Source organism: Nicotiana attenuata, chromosome 5 (genome assembly GCF_001879085.1).
Source record: "Nicotiana attenuata strain UT chromosome 5, NIATTr2, whole genome shotgun sequence".
Taxonomy (NCBI): domain Eukaryota; kingdom Viridiplantae; phylum Streptophyta; class Magnoliopsida; order Solanales; family Solanaceae; genus Nicotiana; species Nicotiana attenuata.
The window spans coordinates 18,253,654-18,275,943 of NC_031993.1; the positions used below are offsets into that span (position 1 = coordinate 18,253,654).

General features: G+C 39.1%; 1 protein-coding gene across 1 annotated transcript; it reads left to right on the plus strand.

The window, feature by feature from the left end:
- On the plus strand, positions 2,038-10,320 carry LOC109225431 (protein DOWNY MILDEW RESISTANCE 6). Its single transcript, XM_019390093.1, has 4 exons — positions 2,038-2,360; positions 2,452-2,699; positions 8,966-9,290; positions 9,675-10,320. The coding sequence occupies exons 1-4, from the start codon at positions 2,163-2,165 to the stop codon at positions 9,915-9,917; spliced, it is 1,014 nt and encodes a 337-aa protein (XP_019245638.1). The 5' UTR covers positions 2,038-2,162; the 3' UTR covers positions 9,918-10,320.

Consider the following 22,290-nt stretch of genomic DNA (forward strand, 5'->3'; position numbering starts at 1 on the left):
CTCGTCATACGAGGAGGTCGCAGCTAATTTCCAGACCCAGTCTTCAAGATCGGTGACCGCATGGGGCATCCAAGCAACCACTGCAAAAGGGCGAAGACATCACACAATGCGAAAACGGAATATAAGAGGATATTGGGGAATGGACTTCATTTACGATCGGGGTTCCATTTCTCTGGGAATGGCATTTTTTCCTCGGGGATGACGTCCGAGGTCCTCACTCGTACGAACCGGCTCATCCAGCCCCGATCCTTATCTTCCTCATTACTAGCAAAGAAGTCCTTGCTCGATCGGCGTTGGAGCTTGATCAACCCTCGGAAAAGCTGAGGCCGATACAATCGGATGAGGTGATTGAGGGTGAACTCTAGCCCCTCGGCCTTGCTGGAGAAATAGCGAAGCATAATCACTATACGCCAGAAAGAAGGATGGATCTGGCCAAGGGTGACCTGATACTTCTTGCAGAAGTCGATCACAATTGGATCGAGGGGACCCAACGTGAAGGGGTAAGTGTAAACACTTAAGAACCCCTCCACATGAGTAGTGATACTTCCTCGGGGTCGGGGATCTGTACCACGAACTCGTCCCCCAACCACAGTCCTTCTTCACGGCTTTGTGGTGCTTCTCCGTTGTCGAGCAAATATACCGGGATACATGCTCGCATCGGCCAGGAATTGCAGGGGGATTTTCAGTGTTGAAATCTTTCTTTATGACTCAGGGGCCGGGAATAATCTCGTGAAGCGCCGACGCCTTATCACCGGCCGACCGGGAAGAGGAAGAAGCCTTCTCCTTTTGAGGAACTGTTTTGGAAGTTTTCGCCATTGATTCGAGTTGGATGAAGTGGAGATAAGCGGAGTTTGATATCTTTTGGCACTAAAAGGGTGAGAATAACAGGTGATTGGAGAGGAAGATGAAGAGGGGGAGAGATAAAGGAAGTTAGAAGATGGTTTGAAGATGGAAGTGAAGTTTTATTCCAATTTGAGCCTTGTATTCATAGGCAAGTGGCGACGGTTCAACGGCGCTAGTGGCCGACCACCACTGGCGAAACATTTAATGTTTTGGGGAAGCGAACCGACGGGACGTTTCGGTCACTTCGAGCGCCTACGTCACAGGAATGACGTCCTCATCAAGGACTCCGAAAAATCGGGACTCAAGTCGTGTCTTATCATTTTATTCTAAGAAACGCAGGGACTATCTGTATACGGTCAAAATCATATGTCCTCGATTTTGTAGGCTCGAGGAGTCGCATCGAGAACAAGTTCAATATGGACCGAGCTTGAGCCTGAAGGCAGAATACGAAACTCAAAGATCAAAGTGCTCGATGAATACCGAGGCCGAGTATGACCAACCTCGAGATAATACCGTTATGATTTTATAATAGAAAGAGGGAGATTCACGCGGAGGCCCTAAGATCACGACGTAAATTCTGGAATGGATTTGTACTAGGCGGTTAGACAGCTGTATAATAAGATTCCCTACTATATTGTACTTTATTTAGGATTCCCCTACTATATAAAGGGGACCCCAATCATTTGTAACGCATCATTCAATCATTGAGAAGAGAATATACATTTTGACTTTTTTGCCTACTGTTCATTTGACTCTACTTATCATTATTTTATTGTTCTTGTTCATTTACCTCGAGGTCGCCTTAGCCCGAGGTCGAGACAAGCTTATACACCGGTTTGATTTATCTTACTCTTTAATTTATACACTTGATTCCTTGTTTATTAGTTAGTATTGGCAAGTTTAATTGTTGCTGGGATTTTAGGGTAAACAGTTCTCAATCCCAAAAGGTCAAGAGTTATGATTGGAATTTACATTAACTATAAAGTAGATTATAGTGATCGTGGTTGGTCACCTACTAAATTATAAAAAAAATTGATGCACAATTTTTTTTATAAGGTAAAGATTTATAAACTAATTTAATTTAGTAAGTTCATAAAGTCGTTTCTAAAGAAGTTAAACAAGAAAAAAATATATCAGAAATGGAGAGTATTAAATACGCTTGACTTATGGCACATGCCAATAGATTAGCCACGGAGCTGCATATATAGCGTGAACTTTCGCAGAAGGTGAATCACAAATGTGAGCTATTTTCTTCATTCCTAACGGCTCATATCACAACTATTCCTTTTCTTCATTCTTTTCTATATGCTCGAGATTCAATGGAAGCAAAAGTTCTGTCCAGCGGAATTCGCCACTCTACTCTCCCTCAAACTTATATCCGCCCTCATTCCGATAGGCCACGCCTTTCTGAAGTCGCTGATTGTGAAAATGTTCCGGTAATTGACATGGGCTGTGGTGATAGAAACCTTATTGTTCATCAAATTGGCGAAGCCTGTCGTCTTTATGGTTTTTTCCAGGTTCTTATAATCTCACCAATTGTCTAATTTTTTGGTCCTTTTTGCTATATGTATGGTAACTAACGAGGAACTTTTAAAACTTTATGATTAGGTAATTAACCATGGTGTACCAAAGAATTTAGTAGAGGAAATGCTAGAGATAGCTCGGGAATTTTTTAGGCTTCCAGTTGAAGAGAAGTTGAAGTTGTACTCAGATGACCCATCCAAGACAATGAGATTGTCCACTAGTTTTAATGTGAAAAAAGAGACGGTTCACAATTGGAGAGATTATCTCAGACTTCATTGTTATCCTCTGGAAAAATACGCTCCCGAATGGCCTTCCAATCCTGCCTCTTTCAGGTAAACAAATAAACTCTTCACCATGTACTAATTGTGTTAATCTATATTAATTTCATTATGTTAATGAATACATTGCTGTCTGAGTCATTAGTTTAATCCTTATCATGTCAACCTTTTTTATTTTGTTGTAAAAATGCATGGAAGTAAAAATAGAATAATATCAGTGCATAACGAGGTGTTGTCACGTATCTGAGTTGTTTACACATAATTAATTATATAAAATATTTTAAAGAGTATAATCTTTTTGGGCATGTGTTAGGCACGTGTCAGGTGTTTGTCAGTTGTTTGTCAGTTGTACAGAAAAATAAATATACCTTGAAACGATATACTTAATAAATTAGTTTGATTGTGGTAATTAGCACTAATAAATTATTTCATTTTAGCGGAATCATTCTGAAGACAAAGGGTCAAACCAATAAAAAAAATTTATTAAAATTATTTTTTTGTTGCTCTCACGAAATTCATGTAATCTCCCTAACCTTTTAGAGAGTGCATTTTCCATGTGAATGTCCTAACCATTTTCAATTTCTTTATCTTTACTTTTGACATTTTAATGAGTATTTAAGAAGTATATCAAATTGGAGGAATCTGATCAAGAGGATTACTTAAGTTAGTGAGCACCTGTATTTCTATCTAATATTTTCAAAGTTCGAATCATATGAAAAGTAGGTGAAAATACTCTTGATTTCTTAAAAATTAAAGCAAGTAAGAAAATAAAATCCTGACCACTTAACTTCATTTGGAGAAAGGAGAAACTGAAAATCAATGACTAGATTTTTGAATGGACAAAAAGAGGGGAATAGGCGATAGAGATAATAGAAATAAGCATGTGAGGCCACATCTGACTATTTCAAAAATTTAAGTGTCGTGCCTCGGATTCAGCAGTCATGTGCTGCCAAATAAAAATACTCCAGTAAGCACCATTCCTCCATGCCCAAGGCACAATTTTTCTATCGCGACTTTCGGCTTGATTACGTCATGTCTAACAAATATGATGACACCATTTTAGTTGCTATATTAGCCCAGTAGTTGACACGTAATCAATGGGAGCGTCACCATTTCGATGACGTCAGAATTAGATAGGGAGGTGGCGTAAGCAGACAAAGCGATAATGATGGTATTGCCCAACTTGTGCTTTTTGTCGGCTAGTACGAGTAGGAAGCGACGACTCTCAAGTCTCCTCTAATTGCGGGTGATTTTATTTTGTGTCTCACGTAACTTATGTTAGTTGTGTGAGATTTTTTTTTATTCCACATATTTGGATCCATATCTTACACAGTTGGGTCCACAAAAATTCTAGGACCACATAGTTGTGAGACAAAAAAGAGACCTCACACAACTAGTATTGGTTGTGTGAGACACAAAATAAAATTTTTCTCTAATTGCATACTTTTGGCAAGAAGTGAAAAAGATAGTTAAAAAGTACTTCCTCCGCTTTCACTATTCTAAAAATATATTTTTATTTTTACTCGTCACTTTTAACATATAAACAAAAAATATTTTTCTTCTTATTTTATCCTTATTATTAACTATTTTTTTCTCAAATCATTTCCCAAAACTTTTTGAAATACTTTAATTATTATAGTTAAAATTATAGAAGACATACTTCATTTATTTTTTTCTTAAAGAAAGTACAAGAAAAATTAAAAATAAAGGGAAGGAGTACTTTTGCTTTTAGCAAATGGAGAACATGTATTTGCTACAAGAAAAAGTACTACTCCCTCCGTTCCAATTTATGTGAACCTGTTTGACTAAATACGGAGTTTAAAAAAAAATGAAGACTTTTGGAATTTGTGGTCCTAAACAAGTCAGAAAGAGGGCCAGAGTATTTGTGTGGTTATAAAAGCTTCTCATTAAGGATATAATTGTAACTTTAAGCTAAATTGTTACCAAATTTAGAAAGGGTTTATTTTTTTTGGAACGGACCAAAAAGGAAATAGGTTCACATAAACTGGAATAGAGGGAGTACTTAGATACTTAAAAAAATAAAGTACACTTTCTTTTTTCAAAAAATCATAATAATATAAAAGTACAATAGGGGATAGAAAAATTGCCTTGAACATTTCAGCCCTTGATTTTCGTTCTTGTACATTTTTCCCTCGGGGAAAAAATATACCTGGACGCAAAAGTGGCCTCTGGAAGGACAAGAAGGTGGACTGTTGGAGTAGGACAAACTAGGCTTAAATAAAGAGTAAATGAAGAAAATATAAGAAAAGAAAAGGAAAACAGGATGGAAACAGAAATAGAAATATATTTTAAAGGAAAATAAAAGAAGAAAATTTATTCGAAGAAAAAAAAAAGTGTATATATATATTAAGGAAATTGCCATACCAAGTTTAATAGCATGGAGTTTAATTGAAAGCTTAATACAAGAATATATACTTATAATGAAAAATAATTTGTTTGTAAGACAACATTTAACACAGTCACTTTTTATATTACCGTTCGTCAGAGCAGAAGTCATTTTTAATAGAATTTTTACCCTCCTTTTCTCGAGAATCGTCCAAAAGCCAACTAATTACCTAGGCATAATTAGTGACGAGTTTCCTTTTTAGCACGCCCATTAAGAAAATGCTAAATGCTATACAAAAATATCTAGTATGACTAAATTACCCTTATTAAATATTGGTCACATAGTTATAGTAAGGAGTGAAAAACTTTTTAGGGATATGCACGTAAGGGTAAAAGAGTAAAAACAAATTAAATTTTTTCTTAATTACCTAACTATACACTTATTTTGAACCAAAATAAAAAAGTAAACTGGTCACTTATTGTGAACCGAAGGGAGTATTTACGTATTTGTTTATATATTACATTGGATAGACAACTATATCAGAAAACGTTATATATTTTTTCGTTTTTTTATAATAACGAGTAATGACGGTGGGTGAGCAATCAGGATCAAAGCATATAAATAAGAATATGCAGCTTTTGAAGGGTTTGAAGGAACTAAAACGCATTTTTCAGTACTAATTATTGCCAAACGAAAGAGACTTGGAACATAAATTCAATGGAGTAACGTAAGCCAAAGAATAATTAATGGGGTTTTTGGTTTAATAATCATGGAGCATTTGGTTATGTTTTGTAGCAGAGACTGAATGGTATAGAATTCGAACCCGACGTAGCACATCTATTTGTTTATTTATTTTATTGTGATTGTAGATGGTTCTTTCACCCAACCCCAGATCATAAAGGTCACCATCAAAATTGATTCTTCTTTAATCTTATTTTCCACTAATTAAGAGCAGTAATTGTCTGTGCTAATTGCGGCTGGTTTCACGCGTTAATTTAAGTTTTAGTGTTCTAGTTGCATTTCTGCTAAGCTTTCAGATTTGCCGGTTGCCGACGTTTAAAGTTTCTTTAGGTAGAGGTGGACTTTTGGAACGCCGAAGTAGCATTTGTTTATTTATTTTCCTGTGATTGTAGATGGTTCTTTCACCCAACCCCAGATCATCAAGGTCACCGTCAAAACCGATTTTAATCTTATTTTCCACTAATTAAGAGCACTAATTTGTCAGTGTTAATTGCGGCTGGTTTCACGCGTTAATTTTTAGCTATCTAGTTGCATTTCTGCTTAGCTTCCAGATTTGCCGGTTGCCGACTTTGTCTTTTTAAAAGTTTCTTTAGGTAGAGGTAGACTTTTGAATACATAGAAGATATGTATTGCTAATTGATTTTGTAGCCCATTATATTTTTTTGTCGAACTTCTTAAAAGATCATTAAATAACACAAGAAATTTTGTAGAACTGTAATATCCCGCTCTGCCTAATTTATTTTATACATAGGGGGTAGCGGAGGAAGAATTGGAAGAGGGTACAAGGTGCCAACAAAAGAAAATTTAGGTAGTCAATCCCTTAAGCTACTAAGATTTTCCTTACGTGTTAACTATCTACCTTGTTCCATTACCTCCAACGTTAGAATTAGAATGATAGATTGGGTCTGCACAATTTGAAGATACATGGAGATTTTTAAAAATAGTAAGATTTACAACTGGTCGTTCAAAAATATCCCAATTTCAAAAGTAATCAAAATTTAGCAACTTTTTATGTAAAGATAAATCTGAGCGAAAATACTGTTCAAAACCCGAAAAATACTCCAGTATATTATGCTGGAGTTCCAGCATAAGTATACTTGAACTCCAGCATATTATATTGGAGTTCCAGGATAGTATGCTGGAACTCCAGCATAATATGATGGATATGCTGGAGTTCCAGCATAAGTACACTAGAACTCCAGCATAATATACTGGAGTTCCAGCAAGTATAATAGTCCAGTATAATATACTGGAGTTTGGAGCACCAGTGCTCCAGTCTCCAGTATATTATACTGGAGCCAACAAAGTATACCGGTCCACCATAATATGCTGGAGTTCATACACAAGTGCGCCTAACTCCAGTATATTATGCTGGACCGGTCTCTATTGCAGCAAAACAGTGGCTATTTTTCATTGACTTGGTAAACGCTGGCTATTTTTGATTGACCAATCCGAAAACTAGCTATACCGTGCTATTTTTACCAGTACAGGCTGTTTTTGCTTGGGCTTTAAGTCAGCACTGGAAGGACATGGGCCGCTTCAACTTTAGTGCAAGGTTTTAAACCTTAGCACAACTTTACATTTATTGTGTAAGATACTAATTTTTGACTAATATTGTCCCTTATGTTTGAGGGTAGGTCTATTTTGGTCCTTCAACTATAACCCTGAGCATATTTAATCCATTAAGTATGCTAAAGTGGATCACCTTTAGTCTTACTGACACAATGTGTTCAAAAACTGACGGTGTTCTGATTCATGAAGCAATTCTTCTGCTCTGAAGCAAAATGTTTTCTCACATTTTATTGGATAATGCAAATTATCACTTTAATTCCTTATTTTTAGATAACGTCTTCTAAAATTTTGATCTTGAAAATATCCCCTCCCGTGCTTTTCGATGAAAAGATGACACTATATAGATGCTGTAAATATAATAGCCAAAAAAATATATAAAATTTGTATATTTTTTTGTATATATATACATTAAAAAATTTCGATCGATTCTTCCAAAAAGAAAAGTTAAATTTTGAAAAAATAGAGCTGCCAGGATCACTTCTAGGCATATTATTGAAGCAAATGATTAACCAGGTTGTATTATTACTGTTAGCCAGTGTCAGAAACTATTTACATCTGGTAGCCGAAAAAGTATATAATTTTTGTATATTAACATACAATATATATATACACACACACATACATACAAATTTTATATTTTTTTTACTATTATTTCTACAGCGGCTATACAGTGTCATTTTCTCATTGAAAACTGGCACAGAAGGGTACATCTACAAGGTCAAAATTTTAGAAGACATTATCTGAAAATGAGGAATTAAAGTGATAATTTGCGTTATCCAATAAAAGGAGAGGAAACGCTTTGTTTCAGAGTAGAAGATTTGCTTCATGAATCAGAGATGGGTAACACCGTTAGTTTTTGAGCACATTGTGTCAGTGAGACTAAAGGTGCTCCACTTTAGCATGCTTAGGGGACTAAATATGCTCAGGATTATATGTGAAGGACTAAAATAGACCTATCCTCAAAGATAAGGGACAATATTAGCCAAAAGCTCTGTAAGATACTATAGCTGATATTTCTATGTATGTTAGTATCTGTTTCTGTAATTTGAAGATATTTCCACTTTGCTTTGAAAAGTCTAATATGATGATACTTTTATAATAGGAGGATTTAAATTGTACAGGCTAACAATGTAAAGAATATTAAGACTATCAATGTATTTTAATGGGTTATAGTTTTCCTTGTACTAGGAGTTAAATGTTACACACTGACGGTATAAAAAATTATTTAAGTGGATGTATAATATTTTGGAGTAGGCCAAACTATGATGAGGGTGTAAGAGGGTGTTTGGCTAAGTTTATAAGCTGGTTAAACTGGCTTATAAGCACCTTTTGGCTTATCTACACGTTTGGTAAAATTAAAAGTGTTTATAAGTTAACTGCTTATAAGTCAAAAATAAGGCAAAAGCCATAAGTTGGTCTATCCCAACTTATCAAATTTCAGCTTATAAGCACTTTAAGTTCGACCAAAATATTTACTATTCTATCCATAAAATACTTCTTTTTAAAACAAAATTCTTCGTATACCCTATTTTTCAGCTGCATATTATTAATTTCAGCAGACGGTTATTGTAGAGGATTTCAGTATATGTTCTTGGTACATTATTTCTTTTAATTGGAAGAAGAATTAATTAATCGTAATTGTCATTGTTCCGGTTGACAGGGAAATAGTGAGCAGATATTGCACAGAGGTCCGACAGCTCGGATTCAGATTGCAGGAAGCCATAGCAGAGAGCCTAGGCTTAGAGAAAGAGTGTATAAAGGATGTATTGGGTGAACAAGGCCAACACATGGCTATCAATTTCTACCCTCCTTGTCCACAACCAGAGCTCACTTATGGGCTGCCAGCACATACTGATCCAAATGCCCTTACTATTCTTCTTCAAGACTTACAAGTAGCTGGTCTTCAAGTTCTTAAAGATGGCAAATGGTTGGCTGTCAAACCTCAGCCAGACGCCTTTGTCATTAATCTTGGTGATCAACTGCAGGTAAATCAGAACTCCCTTTAGTACACTTGATTTGTTACTTATACACAAGTTAACCGGTGTCTATAAGTTCCGTCCATAAATTAGAGCTCGTTTGGATTAGTTGATTGTATATAGCTGTTTAGTTTGAAGTACCGAAAATCATTTTAAATGCTGAAATTGCTTTTTTAAATAAGTATTTACGTGTTTGGATAGATGTGCTGAAACTGATAATAAACAGTTGATGATTAACTATTTTTTTGTAAAGATTATAAAAAATACCCTTAAAACTTTATAAGCTTAGCCAAACGCGTAGATAAACTAAAAGATGCTTATATGCCAGTTTGACCAACTTATAAGCTTAGCCAAACATTGTATTAATACATTTTGGTCATGTTCATTCTTCAGGCAGTGAGTAATGGAAGATACAAAAGTGTATGGCATCGAGCTATTGTAAATTCAGACAAAGCCAGGTTGTCAGTGGCTTCATTCCTTTGTCCGTGCGATAGCGCGAAAATCAGTGCTCCAAAGCTCCTCACTGAAGATGGATCTCCAGTCATTTATCAGGACTTTACATATGCTGAGTATTACAAGAAGTTCTGGAGCAGGAATTTGGACCAGGAACATTGTTTGGAACTTTTCAAGAACTAAAAAGTTAAGGCTATAGTATTTAAAAATCCACCATCTTCATCCTGGACAATCTCTTTGCAAAATTTACTATTTTTCATGTTTTTTACCCTTTTTATTTTAGTTTTGAGCGATAGTTATGGGGTGGAGTTAAATTAGAAAAAAGAAATAGTTATATGTTCATTGCCTAGCTGATCAAATTACCCAAGAGTCCAGCGTCCTGTTTTGCAATTTGCTGTCAAGTAGTATTAGCAATAATTAGCTGGGAAAGTTGGACTACAGATCTTGTTGGAATTAAGAGGAATAGCGGTTTAGTCCAGTTGTAATAGGAATAAGATTAGTACTTATTGTTTAATTACTCTATTTCCATTTACTTCCTTCTGTGAAAGTTCATGTGTATCCTATGAATCCGATCAACTTTTGTTCTTGTAGTATGAGGTAGCCGCGCAAAAGAATAATAATTCAAGTTTGTTGATTATTCTGAAGTATGCACACAGTGTATCAACATCGCATACTCTCAACTTTGCTCTAGAGCTGAAGTTTGCGAGTTACAAAATAAAAACTTCAGCTCTAGAGCTGAACTTTAGGTCCGGCTACTAAAATGCTGAAGTTTTGTGTGATTGTCTTTGCTACTTTAGCCCCCCATGCTGAAGTTATGTGAAAAAGCGGGTACGCTTGCAATTTTTTTTGCAAAGCGGGTACAGGTTAAAATGTGACACAAAAAGCGGGTATAGATGCAAATGCCCCATCCTAAGAAAGGATTAAAATTATGGATCAAGCATACCTATGGACTGACTTTATACTGGAAGATGGGCTAAGTCCAAGATCTACATTCAAACTAGGGGTGTGCATTCGAATCGGTTTATCGATAAATCGAATCGATTATTTGTTATCAAAATCAAAATCGAAAAAATCGAAACCTTATTGAAACGATAACGATAAGCATATGTACAAATCGATAATCGATAAGTAATTATCGATAAGGGTCAAAATCAAATCGATAAATCGAATGCACACCCCTAGACTGTAGACACTTGTTAAATGAGTAATTACCTATTTGTGTAGATTAATATAACATACAGAATGTATATATATTCCGCTACTATTTTGAAAGCGGCTATACAATATTATTTTCCCTAATCTATACCCTTTCCTTCACCCTAAGTCCCTTGCCCTATTATTTCCTCTACCACATTTAAGGAATGATCATATTTAAAGATCAAGGGAATGAAGTTCAAATTAATGGAAAACAGAATTAGCAGTGATGATGTGTTTTGTTTTGTTTTGTTTTTTTATACCGTTGGAGTGTTGGTGGCATACATTTGATCCCTTACTTTAGTTTTGTTGCATGTGCTTGTTGACACAATTTTTATATTATAAATGGTGTTCGTCTTATTTTAGCTTCTTTTTGTCCATATTAGTTATGCGCGTTTATAGCGATATACTTTTCGTGGAATCCCGCAAATTTTCTTATTGGTGTAATCGATAACCGAATCGATAAGCCCCCAAAATTGATAAATCGAAATCGAAAAAATCAAAACTTTATTGAAACGATAACGATAAACATATGTACAAATCGATAATCGATAAGTAATTATCGATAAGGGTCAAAATCGAATCGATAAATCGAATGCACACCCCTAATTCAAACGATGTTTTGAGCCCAAATCGCCTTGTAAAGGAGGAATTATTGTATGATTTAATAGGGTCAAACGGAGATTTTTAACCGAGAAAGATCGGTTTATAACTATTTCTTGCATCATGAATCATGATGATGAGAATCAGCTGAACAGAATTGTTGAACATGCCACCTGTTAATTCTACATGATTTTGGACGTGTAGAAATAATATAGAATTTGAATCTCATGCTCACATATATCAAAGAAAATCGCTCACCCTCACAAAAGAAGTCACATGCATGCAATTGGTACCATAAGCTTGCCCTTAATGTAAATCTCTACTAATGTAGGCTCACTCGATCTAAAATCAATTAGGACTTTTTCATGGTTGTAATGTGGGCTAAGGGACGGGTAGGATATATTTAGGAATAGTGACNAAAGTATAGAACAAAGTAAAAAAGTAGAGTTTTAGATCTAGTGAGGTTATTGTGATTCCAAAGTCTGTCCTAAAGGGGAATGGGGGAGGGATTTATATAGTGATAGAAACCAACATATAAACATGGAAACAAATCAATAAGATGCAAGGAAATATTTGCAGAATCAGATATAGGTAATTTAAGGCATAAATCAAGGGATTCAACAAATTAAGGAAGTACCCCAAAATTACTCGGAGTATTTAAGGCAGAACACATAATACCAAAAAAAACATATCGTTCAGAATATTAGGCAGACAAAAAATTAGGGAAACCAAAATTATTAAGAATATTCAAGCAAGTATTAAAGAAATCACAAGTAATGCCAAAACAAAAGAGATTATTCAGTATACTTAAGCAAATATTTAGGGAAACATAAATGATACCAAACGAAAAATTATTCAGCAAATAATACCAAAACAAAAGGTTATTCAAAATATTTAAGCAAATGTTAAAGTAAAAGTCAGGGAAAACATAAAGAATCAAAAACAGAAAGGAATGGTTTACTAGAATCAGTAAGAAAAGGAAAAGATTCAAAACCCTAGTTTTTTAGGGAAAGTATGAAATCAATAAAGAAAGCCTAAAATCATTTTTCAAACCGAGCATCACCTCAAATTTCGCTTCAACTCACATACCGGGCAAGTTCTAGACACAAGTACAATACATAGACTATACAAAAACCTCACCACACATGGCATATGACTCATTCCAGATCAGCTCATCAAGACGCTCTATTACGAGCATTCAATTCAGTAACATACATACAGATTAAGGCACTTTAGTGAGATTCAACACATAAAACTAAGCGTTACACTCTAGGGTCTATTGTGTTCAGGTGTGTCAACGCTATAGGTTCTCTTTTGATTCTCTAGCTCGTAGCCCATTAAACCTAATCTACAAATCAAAAATAAAAAAAATTAAACTAACAAAAAAAAAACTACTATACCCGGTTCAAGTTAAACCCTTGGAAAAGAACCGTGGCCCAAAGAAAAACCAAGGGGGAGTTACTATACTACCTAAAAATAAAAAAAATAAAAATCTTTTTGGTATTTTTCTAAACTAACTTCCCTCAAGAAAATTGTCCAAAGGATCCGTCGTCAGGAAGAGTCTTCATATTTCCATTTTTTTTCCGACTCAGTCCCTCAAGAACCCTGCCGAAAGGGATCCATCGTCGGGACGAGCCACTTATCTACTTTAAACTAATGATTCCTACTCAACATCCCCAAAACTATCAAAGCAAAGTGAAACAAGACGACATTCAAGTGATACAACTACAGACATACAATGAAGTACCCCCCACCCCACACTTAAAAATGAAGACATGTCCCCATGGCTTAAAATTTGAAAGAGCAGTGAGGTGAAGGAACTTCCCTGAAGGCTCACTCCTGGTCGGAGACGGTGTCTGGGTTGACGTTGCACGCACGACCCAGAGCTCGCAGCCAGCCCATGAATTTCTTTTCCAACTTCACTTGTCGGTCAGCTACCGCGTCTACTCGGGTGCCCAAATCAGTCATGGAGGTTCGCAAACCAGCCATCTCCTGCTCCAAAGCAATGAAACGGGACAACCGGGAAGCTCCTGAAGATGTTGCAGTCCCAGATGGTCCTGCAGCTGCCACATTTTGCTCCTGAGCCTGTGGTGTTGCTCCCACGTTCTCCTTAGCGTCCTCCTCATCCTCCGAATCATCGAAGCTACTACTCTCCGCCTCCTCTGCTACTGCCGGCTCCTTACCTGTTGTCACCTTATCAGCACGGAACTTGCCCTCCCTTTTTACCAACCCATCCACAGCTAGATTTTCGGGCACCCGAGCATCCCTGCATAGTTGAGTCACTAAAGAAGGGAAAAAAAATCCATACCTTTTGACTTGGCTGCGGACGAATATCTCTTCATGCATCACTTTGGCCACATCAAAGTCGGGACCATTTACAAAGCACCAAATCAGAGCAGCTCGGGGTCCATTGACCTCTGTAGTGTTGTGAGACGGAATCAGACGGTTGTTAATGAGATGGAGCCAGCACTTCCCTTCAAAGGTTAGTGCGGAGGAGTGGAATTTCTCCCCATAGTCCATCCAGACCACTTCTTTCCCAGGTACACAAATTGTCTCAAAGAATCGCGCCCATTTTGCGTTCGTTGGGTAGCGGCCGTACTCATAGAAGTCATCATGAACAGCCGGAGGTGGAGGCAGCTGGTAGGCCGTCCGTATCGCCTCAACAGAAGCATTCACCGCCCTTCGGCGCACCGTGACTACTCCATTATCATGCTCCGGCACATTGGCATAGAACTCCCGCACAACCATTGCATTGCCCTCACCGGACTCATTGATGAAGGTTTGCAATCCTCGCCTCACCAACTCATCATACATGTGAGGGCAGTGTCGCTGGAGCTGTCCGACGTGAATACCCCTCTCCGGAATTGGCTTTTTACGAGCCTTTTCCGTAAAGCGGTCCTGAGCCTTGGCCGAAACAAATTTTGTAGCATCAAAGGAACGTGCAGGTGCAGCCCCTCTTAACCTAGCCGAACCAGCCTGGCTGCTCGATGAGGCCCCTGTGGCGCGCCATTTCCTAGATGGAGTCATGATATCTGCAAAACGGGAACACATTAGCACAACCCAACAAAAATTTGTGACGCAATGCGGTTACTCAGACTTCACACGCAGAAGCAGTCACAAATTACATAATCACGTTCATTGGGGCCTTTCCACAAATACCTTGTGGGCATTAGACTTTCACAATCCCTTTGAAGCTTTTTAGAATAAGAATCACCCACATACACTCACCAACATCACAAATCAAGTGGAATTTCACCCCACACTTATCACTCACCAACACCATAATATATTTCTCTAATTTCTCTACACAAAATCTAAGTACAACTACTATAACAATGGCATAAGACACAACAAAAATCTGAAAAATAAAAAGAGAAAAAAAAGGAGAAGAAAAAGAAAAGGAAAAGAAACTAGGGTTCATACCTGTAGTTGGAGATGGTGGTGAGTAGAGAAAGAAGATGGGGAAGAAGATGGTGAGCTTGGGATGGAGGAAAGGATTTGGGACTGGGGTTTCATTTTGTTTGAACGGGGGAATAGACGAAGGGGACTGGGGTTATGTTTTGGATGAACGGGGGAATTAGAGAGGGGGGGGGGGTTATCAGAGAGGGGGAATAATTAGAACTAAAGCCTAAACAAAATAAAAAGAAAACGGAACTTAAAATACAAAAACGCCGATTTTTAGACGGGACTAGCGCGCCCAGATGCGCGAGCGCGCTAGTTTTAGCGCGGCCAAGACAGAACGCTGAGCAACTAGCGCGGTCGCGCTAGTAGCACGTCCAGATGCGCGAGCGCGCTCGTTTTAGTGCAGCCAAGACAGAAAGTTTGCTAATTAGCGCGCCCAGATACGCGTCCAGTAGCGCGGGCCCGCACCTAGGCGGATTTTTCCTCAATTTTTCACCTGTTCTTACCTCGTTTGATGGCCTTAGCACTTGCCCATCATCACCTGCATCGGTTAGCACTTCCTAAAACACAAAATTAACAACTACTACTATCGTTGGGTTGCCTCCCAACTAGCGCCTTATTTAACGTCGTGGCACGACGATTACAACAATTCAATGGGTTGCCTCCCATCCAGCGCCTGATTTAACGTCGCGGCACGACTCATCACGTTCTCGAGCGTCCGTCAATTCCACCGAGGTCTTGTGACGTGCAATGTCACCACCCCAATAATGTTTTATCCTCTGACCATTTACCAAGAAAGTACCTATTGAACTCATATCCCGCAACTCCACAGCTCCATGAGGCTTTACACTTACCACAACAAAAGGGCCTGGCCAACGAGATTTAAGCCTTCCGGGAAAAAGCTTCAACCTCGAATTGAACAAAAGAACTTCTTGCACCAGCTCAAACTCTCGATGTTGAATGTGCTTGTCATGCCACCTCTTAGTCTTCTCTTTATACAATTTGGCATTTTCATATGCGTGCAATCGAAACTCATCAAGCTCGTTGAGTTGCAACAACCTCTTCTCACTCGCTAAGTCCCATCCATATTCAGCTTTTTAATTGCCCAATAGGCCTTGTGTTCAAGTTCGACAGGCAAGTGACATGCCTTCCATAAACTAATTTATACGGAGAAGCACCCATGGGGGTTTTGTATGCAGTTTGATATGCCCACAATGCGTCGTTTAACTTCCCGGCACAGTCTTTTCTATTTCCACTCACTATTTTCTCAAGAATCTGCTTTACCTCTCTGTTGGACACTTTCACTTGACCACTCGTTTGGGGGTGATAGGCAGTGGAAACATTGTGCTTGACTCCGTACTTTGCCAGAACATTATTCAGCAATTTGTTGCAGAAGTGCGTTCCTCCATCACTGATCAACACTCTTGGAGTTCCAAAGCGTGTGAAGATGTGCTTCTTAACAAAGCTTACCACAACCTTTACATCATTAGTGGGAAGAGCAATGGTCTCCACCCACTTGGAAACATAGTCGACTGCCACCAAGATGTACCTATGACCATTAGAGTGTGGAAACGATCCCATGAAGTCAATCCCCCACACATCAAAAAGCTCCACTACCAGAATGTTTTGCAGCGGCATCTCGTGCTTCTTTGTGATCGTTCCGGTTCTTTGGCACATGTCACACATTTTAACAAAGGCATGTGCATCTTAAACAATTTTGGCCAATAGAAACCTGATTGTAAAACTTTCTGGGCGGTCCTATCACCACCATGATGACCTCCGTATGGTGAGGCGTGACAGTCATGAAGTATGGCATTCATCTCCTCCTCAGGAACACATCTCTACACCAAATGATCTGCACAGAGCCTGTATAAGAATGGCTCATCCCACATGTAGAGCCTCACATCATGCAGGAACCTTCTTCTATTATCGGATGTCAATTCTGGTGATGTCACCCCACTCGCAATAAAATTCACATAATCTGCATACCACGGGGCTGTGCTTGAGGTAATCGCTAATAACTGCTCATCAGGGAATGTTTCTTTGATTACACCCCCTTCAGCTACATGGTTCCGATTTTCTAATCTGGACAAGTGATCAGCCACTTGATTCTCTGTTCCTTTGCGATCTCGGATCTCTAAGTCAAACTCTTGCATGAGGAGGACCCACTGAATCAGTCTCGGCTTGGCGTCTTTCTTCCCAAACAGGTATCTGATAGCTGAATGATCTGTGTAAACGATGACTTTGGTCCCCACTAGATATGACCTGAACTTGTCAAACGCCCACACCACTGCAAGCAACTCTTTTTGAGTAACTGTGTAATTCATCTGGGCTGGATTCAGAGTTTTGCTCGCATAATAGATGGAGTGAAAGATTTTGTTTCTCCTTTGCCCCAACACAGCTCCAATAGCTATGTCACTCGCATCACACATCAACTCAAAGGGTTGCTCCCAATTCGGGGCAATGATAATTGGTGCAGTCACTAGCTTTCCCTTCAGCTCCTCAAATGCTTTCAGACAGGCATCATCGAACTTGAAGGGGACATCTTTCTCGAGCAACCTGCACAAGGGAGAGGAAATTTTCGAAAAATCTTTAATGAAACGACGATAAAAACCTGCATGGCCCAAGAAACTGCGAATGCCTTTGACAGACGTCGGTGGGGGCAATTTTTCAATCGCTTCCACCTTTGCCTTGTCCACCTGCAAACCATTTTTAGACACCTTGTGCCCCAAAACTATACCTTCACGTACCATGAAATGGCACTTTTCCCAGTTTAGTACTAAGTTAGTTTCTTCACACCTAGCAAGCACTTTATCAAGATTCATCAAGCAGTTATCAAAAGAACATCCAAACATAGAAAAATCATCCATGAACACTTCCACAAACTCTCAACCATGTCAGTAAAAATGGCCATCACACACCTTTGAAAAGTCGTAGGTGCATTACAAAGACCAAAGGGCATTCTCTTGAACGCATACGTGCCATAGGGGCACGTAAATGTGATCTTCTCTTGGTCCTCTAGGGCTATAGAAATCTGATTATACCCCGAGTAACCATCTAAGAAGCAGTAGTACTCCCGGCCAGCTAATCTATCAAGCATTTGGTCAATAAAGGGGAGGGGGAAGTGGTCCTTCCGGGTGGCATTATTCATTTTCTATAATCGATGCAAATCCTCCACCCAGTGACAGTTCTTGTGGGGATCAAATCATTATTTTCATTAACCACTACAGTCATCCCCCCTTTTTTGGGTACACATTCAACGGGGCTTACCCATTTGCTGTCTGAGATAGGAAATACAATACCTGCATCAAGCCACTTAATCACTTCTTTTCTTACCACCTCTTTCATGATTGGATTTTGTCGGCGTTGTTGCTCTACACTGGGCTTGTGTCCATCCTCCATGAGGATTTTGTGCATACAAAAGGCTGGACTAATGCCCTTAATGTCAGACATCATCCACCCAAGTGCTCGCTTGTGCTCACGTAGCACTCTCAACAGCTTCTCTTCCTGCAATTTAGACAAGTCAGAAGAAACAATAACAGGTAAATTGTCAGAGTCACCCAAATAAGCATATTGAAGGTGAGGTGGGAGAGGTTTAAGCTCCAGTTTTGGGGCTTCCTCAATGGACGGCTTTGGAGGAGGTCCTTCTGGACTATTCAAAGGCTCAAAGGGGTATATCCCTTGCATGTACGCACAAGATGTATCTAAGATGTGCATCATCTCCTCAACCTCATCATCACTCCCCAGGCTATCAAACAACATAAGTGCTTTCTCTAGAGAATCGTCTAGATATACACTCGGATCATGAATTTGCTCATCAGCCTCAACAACAGATATCATTGAGAGCTCCTCATAGTGGCGGGGAAGTTGGATTGCTTTGTAGACATTAAAAACTGCTTCCTCGTCATCTACCCTCAAGATCATTTTTCCCTCTCTCACTTTGATAATTGCATCACCAGTAGCCAAGAGAGGTCGTCCCAATATGATTGGGACCAGTTCGTCAGCCTCATAATCCATGATAATGAAGTCAACTGGGAAGATAAATTTTCCAATTTGCAGCAACACATCTTCAATCACCCCCTCGGGGTGTGCTATCGACCTATCAGCCAGCTGCAACATCACAGTAGTTGGCCTTGGAGCTCCCAGGCCCAATTGCTTGAACAAAGATAAGGGCATCAGATTTATGCTCGCCCCCAAATCGCAAAGAGCACGACCCACATCAATATTACCAATTCGCACGGGGATGGTAAAGCTGCCAGGATCCTTAAGCTTTTGAGGGAGCTTACTTTGGACCCGTGAAGTGCACTCCTCAGTAAGTGCAACTGTCTCAAATTCAGTCAATCTTCTTTTGTGAGCCACTATGTCTTTTATGTACTTAGCATACTTAGGAATTTCACGAAGCACAACAAAAAGTGGGATATTCAATTGAACCTGGCTCAACATAGAGAGAAATTTGCTGAACATGCGATCATCATTCTTTTTCTGCAATCTCTGGGGGAAAGGGGGTGGTGGCCTTGGGGCCTCCACTGGCTCTGGAATTGCATCAGTGTTCTTTGGCTCGTGTGTCTCTTTAGGGATCAACTCCCCCTCAGGTATGGGCTTGTCTTTTCTCTTCTTTGGCACTTCCTTTAGCTCCCTCCCGTTTCTAAGTGTAACTGCATTCACTTGAGGGTTCTTCTCTGTATCACTTGGGAGAGCGCCTGCAAGTCTAGTTTTTTGATTCGTTGCCAACTGCCCCATTTGCCTCTCAAGATTTATGAAATCGGTCCTGAGCTGCTGATTGTCAATCAATAACTTCTTTAGCAAATCATTGGTACTCTCTTCCATTTGTTGGGGTGGCTTTTGAGGCTGATTGAAACCCCCTTGGGGTCTATGCTGATTCTGATTCTGCTAATTTCCACCCCACGAGAAGTTGGGATGATTCCTCCAATTTGGATTGTAAGAATTTCCGTATTGTGCATGCTGGTTCGGTGGACCTCTGTTCTGCTGCCCCACATAGTATATGGATTCAGGATTCGTAGGGCACATGTCGCTCATATGATTGTCACCACATAACTCGCAGCAAATAGCCATTTTTTGTACATGTTGCATTGGTTGTGGTTGCTGCATTGTCATCCTAGTCATCTGATTAGCCAACTTTGCAATATCGGCTCTCATGGCTGTCAAGTCATCGAGCTCAAGTACTCCAGCTGATTTCTGCTTAATTGCCTTTCTCGAATCACCCTCACCTTGCCAATTATGATCATTAGCTGTGAAGTTATTCAGCAAGATCTGGATTTCACTGTACGGTCTGGCCATGCAACTACCCCCACAAGCTGAATCAAGATTCATCTTTGATGCATCATCTAACCCATCTACAAAAATGTGACCCAATACCTCGTCCGTTTGACAATGATGTGGACAGTCTCTGAGCATCTTCTTGTACCTTTCCCATGCTTGACGAAGTGTCTCGCCAGCTCGTTGTTCGAACCTAAGAATTTGACTCCTCAATATCTTTGTTTTCTTAGTGGGGAAAAACTTGATTAAAAATTTCCGTGCCAGATCATCCCAAGTGCGGATTGAATTCGCTGGCTCCTTATTCAACCACTCCTTAGCTTCCCCGATCAGTGAAAAGGGGAAAAGTGTCAGCCTGACATAGTCCTTGGAAACGTTCGGATAATTGTAAGTATCCGTAATTTCCAGGAAATTCTGAATGTGCCTCTGCGGGTCTTCATGAGGTAAACCCACAAATTGCCCTGTGGACTGGATCAGCTGCACCATGTATTGTTTGAGTTCAAAGTGCCCAGTGATATCAGGCTTCACAATAGCCTGAGCCATATTAGCTAGACTGGGCCTTGCGGCTTCAATCATCGCGCGTTCCTCATTACCTGCCATCTCAATTGGCTGTGGTTGAACTACGATGTCCAACTCTCTTTCAATTCTGGTTCTAGCGTCCACCTCACTCCTCACTCTGTGAAGTGTTCGTTCAATTTCGGGATCAAGAGGAAGGAGATTGTTTGCGCTTCTACTTCTTCGCATTCACGAAAAGATCCTGTATTAGCACAAACAAAGTGAACTGAAAATTCAAACTTGAATAAATAAATAATAAAAGCCCAACTCAGTCAAGTAGCTAATTTCTAAGTCCCCGGCAACGGCGCCAAAAACTTGTTGCGATCAAAACACTCACGCAAGTGCACGTGATCGTCAAGTAATAAAGTAGTGAGTAGAGTATCGTTCCCACGAAGACTTGTGATTAGCTGTTGACTGATTCAAACTCAATTAACGTATCTATCCAAGAGGTTTTCCACAAAATAGAGATATAACTAATTTACTACCTAAACTATCAAGCAATAATTTAACTAGAACAATTAACCAAACAACCAGCAATTCCGAATAACAATCAGTAGGAGAGGATATTCCAAGGTCACGGGCTAGCTGACAATCGTGTTGTGTTCTTGGCTTAAAATTACTAATTGATTTATCTGGATTGTTGATTGACAGGGTTAATATTACTCATAAGAATCTGTCGAGTTCTTACTCGCCTATTCAAGTTAATTCAATGCCTATATGTCTATGGAATTAAGATTACCAAGAATGCATTTACAATTCCTGTATTTCAACCAAGCAAGGCAATTGGGTATATGTCTATCCCAATTGCTAATCTGTTTCCTGATGCCCGGGTTCAAGAACTTGCTCTATTTAATTCTATATGCAATCTAAAGTTCTCACTTTCGAGTTCAACTAAAGATTCGTAGATAGTATTTCACTGTTAGTTACTCAGCAAAATGATTAAAAGCAGGATTAAATAAACAACCCAATATGATAAACCAACTTTGTCGAATTAAACTTCAAACAACAACATTCATGTTTCACCCATGACCGTAGAACAATGGGTTTTAGCCACTCATACTAGTGTTCACCACAATAAGGTTCAATTTCATCAAAAATAGCAAAAACAAAGGGAAGAAAAGAAGAACTTGATGATCAAATGTCCTCCTTGCCTCTTGCCTCTCTATTTCTTGCACTAGACTATGAAAACCTTGATATTTTACTCCTTGGGCGAGCTTGACTTTATATAGGTTAAGTGAGATTTCCTCCAGATTTCCAATTATACCACTGAACAAGTCTTTCCGGAACTTGGACTAGCGCGGTCGCGCACCTGGGCGCACATCTGGCAACACTAGTTGGCTGACATTCTGTAATGGACGCGCTAAAATTACCGCGATCGCGCATCTGGGCGTGCTAGCCCAGTTCCTTAATTCCTTGATTCTTTTCCTCGTCTTCGTGCATACTCAGCTCCGAGGGGTCGTTCTGGCTCTAAAAATAGTTCCAATCACCTCTTTAAGGCATCACATAGGCTCCTCGTCCTGCAATATGT